The 5,379-nt window shown below is 34.2% G+C and overlaps 1 protein-coding gene across 2 annotated transcripts; it reads left to right on the forward strand.

The window, feature by feature from the left end:
* The first annotated feature begins 644 nt into the window (after positions 1-644).
* Positions 645-5,029, forward strand: LOC100817532 (tubby-like F-box protein 8). Of its 2 annotated transcripts, none has more exons than XM_003556105.4 (5): positions 645-1,112; positions 2,061-2,530; positions 2,648-2,735; positions 3,660-3,792; positions 3,986-5,029. In XM_003556105.4, exons 2-5 carry the CDS (start codon positions 2,183-2,185, stop codon positions 4,707-4,709), a joined length of 1,293 nt encoding a protein of 430 aa, XP_003556153.1. In that variant the 5' UTR covers positions 645-1,112; positions 2,061-2,182; the 3' UTR covers positions 4,710-5,029. The 2 variants fall into 2 exon arrangements, with proteins under 2 accessions (XP_003556153.1, XP_006606165.1); XM_006606102.3 differs by having other exon boundaries at positions 988-1,298.
* Positions 5,030-5,379: the final 350 nt, after the last annotated feature.

The raw sequence follows: 5,379 nt of genomic DNA on the forward strand, positions 1-5,379 counted from the left end.
AAATACTATAATTTTTAGATTATTAATCTTTATAATTAATATATTTATTTTTTAAAAATATATCATAAACAATTAAATGATACTAATATACAAATAAATAATAAACAATCATCAATCTTTATGATTTTTTTTATCTATAAAAGTTAAATACAAATAAAAAAATTTATAACAATTAACACAATTTTATTTAATCAATTGAACTAGATGCTTTAATATTAATTTGATTGATGCCTACTTACCGATTTACAAGTAAATAAGAGTTGTATAAAAGAATTATATGCTCTTAATCAATAAAAAATATTATTAATATGAATTTAAGATATTTTTTATATAAAAACCAATAAATCTACTATAAAATAATAATTTATAGTAACTAATTAAACATCAATAACATTCATACACTATTTATTTATTCACAATGACAAACTGTTGCGTGATCATCTTAAATCTCCGTATACCGATCGCATGCTATCCGACCCCCTCGTAGACAAAGCGTGAAGTATGAGCTCACCCACACCCCCACCACACTTATCGTTAGTAGTAAGTTCTAAAGGTCAACCGTCAAGGTCAAAACTGTAATTTTCCCGCAACTTCACACTAAGGAAATTCATTATTATACCACAAGACCAAAATCGGTGATATCTAAGCATCTAACATAAGATCTTAGTACTTCAATAATTTAGGTAATTTAAATATGTTGAGTTATAACTTAATTGATTAAACAGTGTAGTGAAGGTGAATTATTGTAAACTTTTTAATTTTCAAAGATAAAAATTAATTAATTTTAATTGTATGAGTAAAAAATTATTGCACTTAAAACAACGATGAAATTATTTAAAATAGAGTACCTAAATTAGTATATTTAGTTAGGAATTTACGATAGTAATAAAATAAAGTAATAACTAAGGTAAATAATAATAAAGCAGTTTTTGGTATAATAATAATAATAATAATTAAGCAGTGGGTTGGATTTAATGAAGGCATAGAGTCCGCGTCTCGTCCAGAGTCAGCCTTTGAGTTAGATAGAGAAAAGAAAAGTGTGTGAGAGAGAGAATTGTGAAGCACGGGAGGATCTAAAAACGTGTTATCTGACCAAACTTTGGAACATCACGGTTAGTCAGCTACCTCTTCATCTAAATCTATTATGATGCGCCTTCTGTTCTGTGATGCCATGTTTATGGACGCACCTTTCTTCTTTTAAATTTCTTTTCTTTTTTAATTTTTCTCCATTTATGCTATATTTTTTTTCTTCGCCGAGATTGGGGTATGGGAGACTTCGAGACCCAGATGTTTTAAGGGTATGATTTGTGACTTTCGATTCTTTTATTCTTCTGTTTTTTCTTTTCTTGCTTTTGGAAGTTTCTATTTTTTTTAGTCTAGGACTGTTGGTTTTGTAAATTTTATATTTGGGTAACCCCTGGTTTTCTGCTGTTTTTGGTGTGTAATTTTGAGAATTTTCATAAAACAAAAGAAAATACTAAAAAAATTGTGTTTTGGTTCTGGAATTCTTACTGGGTTCTTGTTATTTGGTGAATAGTAAAGTTGTTGTTTAGAGCTCTGATCTATTTTTGTGCTCTTTAAAGATCTCTTATGTTCTCTGATCTATGTGTTTTAGAGAGAGGACCCTTATTTTCTTCTTATATGCGTGTGAGGGGTCATTTCATTTGATTCGCGACCTTGTTACTTCCCGAACAAACTCAAAGGAAAGAGAAAAAGATAAACTAAAATTAGGGCAATTAGATTCCCTTATGCAGTTACATATAGTTGAAGTTAATATAAAATGTTTTTTTTTTTTTTTGTTCAATTGCTCTTTTGTTAAGTTAGATTGAGGACTGGAACAAAATCAGGTTTAAAACCCGCCAAAAACATGTTTCTGACAAAAGTATGGAATTTTAGGTTGTTTTAGCCTTTAGGTCCATGTGGGGGCTTTCTTTTATGAGAATCTTTGGTTTTTTTTATTCATTCCACTTTGTGCTTTACCCTATCTGTCTTCCTTCTCTTTGTTTCTTGATCACTAAGCATTGAAGATGGAATTTAAAATAAAGTTGGTTTATTTGCAGCTTCTCACTCCTCTTAGGTTTCAGTTGTGACAACCTCTAAGTGACAAGAGTGGAACATTCATTCTTTTAGTGGCAATTTGGCTATATATATTAAGTTCTGGGCTGTGAGTATATTAGAACAAATGTCCTTCCGCAGCATAGTTCGTGATGTAAGGGATGGCTTTGGAAGCCTATCAAGGAGAAGTTTTGAGGTAAGGCTTCCTGGCCATAACAGGGGCAAGTCACGCAGTTCGGTCCACGAGTTGCAGGATCAGCCACCGGTTATACAGAACAGCCGGTGGGCTAGCCTTCCTCCGGAGCTTCTTCGTGATGTTATTAATAGATTGGAAGCAAGCGAGAGTACATGGCCTGGTCGTAAGCATGTGGTTGCATGTGCTGCCGTGTGCAAGTCCTGGAGAGAAATGTGCAAAGAAATTGTCAGCAGTCCTGAATTCTGTGGGAAGATTACTTTCCCTGTTTCCTTGAAGCAGGTAAGATTTTCTTGTTCTTCTATCCTGTGCCTAAAATATGTCTAAAATAATTAAAATATGAAATTTGTACCATGACTGAAGTTTACATTTTTATGCTTGGTTGATTCTTGTTTACAGCCTGGGCATAGGGATGGACCCATTCAGTGTTTCATCAAGAGAGACAAATCTAAGCTGACATACCACCTCTTCCTTTGCCTTAGTCCTGGTAAGTTTTCTGCTGTTCACACCTAACTTATATGGATTTATATAATCATCTTGTTTTGTGATTTTTTTTATTGTATAATTTATGTACTTATGGCATTTGATATGTGTTGAATTTTTTTTTCCTTGTGAATCTAGGCTGAATGTAGAATTTATTTATGTTTACTTGATTTTCGATTTTGCTAAATTGAATATGATATTCATTTCTATGTTTGGATTGGTGAAAAGTGATGGAATCAAGTGGATGCTTTCTTGTATTGATAGCTCATGACGTTTGAATGCAAATCTACTCAATAAATTGCAACCTTTGCTACCATTAACTAGATCTTACTAACTGCTTCCAAGTGACAGTGGGAATTGTTTGCCGTAATTAAATTTTCATGGAAACTAAGTTCTTATTTGTGCAATTTAGATATATGGCAAGTGTCACATATGATGGTCAAATTCTTTGCTGTGGCCCACTTATGAGTTTCTTGTGCTTATTTATTGAAGTTTATGATAATAGCTAATGGTTTACGAAGTTACTCTAGGATTGGGTGTGCTGATGCCACATCATGCTTAATTGCTTATTGTTATTGTTTACAAGTGGTCATATAATCCATTTCAATAATTCATCCTTGGTAACTAGGTGTATTTTTATTCTATTTTGCTTGTTAGCTTAGCTAATGTTTTAGTGGTGTGTGATGCATGTCTATGGTTTAGGTTCACTATAATTATTAGCAAATAGTTCATGCTTTGTGGTCTATCCTACCTAATGTATTTTGGTTCAATAATTGCTATGTTGTCATAATTAGTTCCTTATTTTGAGTTGACAACTGTGTTGCTGCTACTATATGCTGTATAATTATGCATTTGGCAATTTTATGTTCCTGCAAGTTGTTGTCTTTTGGACCTGTTTTGGACTCATAAGTCTGTTCTGCTCCTGCAGCCTTGCTTGTTGAAAATGGAAAGTTTCTTCTCTCTGCAAAACGGACAAGAAGAACAACTTGCACAGAGTATATTATATCAATGGATGCAGATAACATATCGAGATCTAGTAGTACTTACATTGGAAAACTGAGGTAAGACTTAATTTTTGGTACTCTTTTGGGACCTACTTGACATTCATTTTGCACTAACAATCATTGAATTGTATAAGATCTAAGGCTATGCATAATTGTTTTAGACCATAATCCAAGGTGTTCTAGAAATCAATTGTTTCTGTACTTTCTTGTCATTATGCACTTATACTGTATTACATTCTCCTGGTTTCAGGTCAAATTTTCTTGGCACCAAGTTTATAATTTATGATACACAACCTCCCTACCACAATGCTATGCTGTCTCCACCTGGCCGCAGCCGTAGGTTTTCAAAAAAGGTTTCTCCAAAGGTCCCTAGTGGCAGCTACAATATTGCCCATGTCACCTATGAGTTGAATGTCCTTGGTACTAGGGGGCCACGAAGGATGAATTGCACAATGTACTCAATTCCTGCATCATCCATGGAGCCTAATGGCATTGTCCCGGGCCAGCCAGAGCTCCTTCCCCGTGCCCTTGAGGATTCTTTCCGGAGTATATCCTTCTCAAAATCAATTGACAATTCAACTGAGTTTAGCAGCTCTAGATTCTCCGACATCATGGGGATTGGCAATGAAGATGAGGAGGGAAAGGTAAGACCACTAGTTCTCAAGAACAAGTCTCCAAGGTGGCATGAACAGCTGCAATGTTGGTGCCTCAACTTTAGAGGAAGGGTCACTGTTGCCTCTGTCAAGAATTTTCAGCTGATTGCTGCGACACCACCACCAGCCATTGTTACTACAGGAACAGGACCTACACCATCTCAGCCAACACAATCTTCTTCTGACCCTGACAAGATCATTCTTCAGTTTGGCAAGGTTGGCAAGGATATGTTTACAATGGACTATCGATACCCCCTCTCTGCATTTCAGGCTTTTGCCATATGCTTGACTAGCTTTGATACAAAACTGGCTTGTGAATAGTTACAAGAGATATGTGTGGGAAGAAAAGTAGGATTTAATCTCCATTTTAGATATCTGTAGGAATGTTGAAAGCTTCATCAAGTCATTGTTATCCTCATGGTTAAACTGTAAAGTACGGAACAATCTCTGCCCAGTGTATCTTTTTTCTTTTGCTATAGCCCTTTTTCTTTTGAACATTTTCCTTTTTTCTTGCCATTGCTCTTTTCTTTTGAACAGTCAATTTAGTATGCTTTAAAGTTTGAACTATCTTTGTCAAACTTTGATGATGTAGACTTCCATACTTTGTACAAAAGATGTAATGAAAATTTAGTAGCATTCAATTCCCGTTTGCTCTAATGCAATTGCTTTTCGAAGATGTAGACTGGAACCAATACACCGTGCCAAATTCCAAAAATGGCTCTATTAAGTTCTGCTATATATTGAAAATTGGGCATTAAATATTTATGAGATTTTAAGGTGAGCATAAGAAGAAAACTAGATCCATGGAAGGGTGACAGTCATCCCAGTGCTCTAAAGAAAGAATTGATATGATTTTCTTAACAATTGTAAAGCCTAGAGGTAACTTAGGTAAATGATAGGTAAATGATTTTATTTTTCAATTTTTTTTAAAGACATGTGATTGTAGTATTATTTTGTTTTATTAATTGAAATCGGCTGTTCTCAAAGAGCT

The sequence above is a fragment of the Glycine max genome, chromosome 20, assembly GCF_000004515.6.
Source record: "Glycine max cultivar Williams 82 chromosome 20, Glycine_max_v4.0, whole genome shotgun sequence".
Lineage (NCBI taxonomy): Eukaryota > Viridiplantae > Streptophyta > Magnoliopsida > Fabales > Fabaceae > Glycine > Glycine max.

Bases quoted from the DNA above. Each gene is read 5' to 3' on its own strand.
- LOC100817532 (XM_003556105.4), top strand. From the start codon at position 2,183: ATGTCCTTCCGCAGCATAGTTCGTGATGTAAGGGATGGCTTTGGAAGC. The intron at 2,531-2,647 runs GTAAGATTTTCT...TCTTGTTTACAG, and splicing joins TCCCTGTTTCCTTGAAGCAG to CCTGGGCATAGGGATGGACC. The intron at 3,793-3,985 runs GTAAGACTTAAT...TCCTGGTTTCAG, and splicing joins ACTTACATTGGAAAACTGAG to GTCAAATTTTCTTGGCACCA.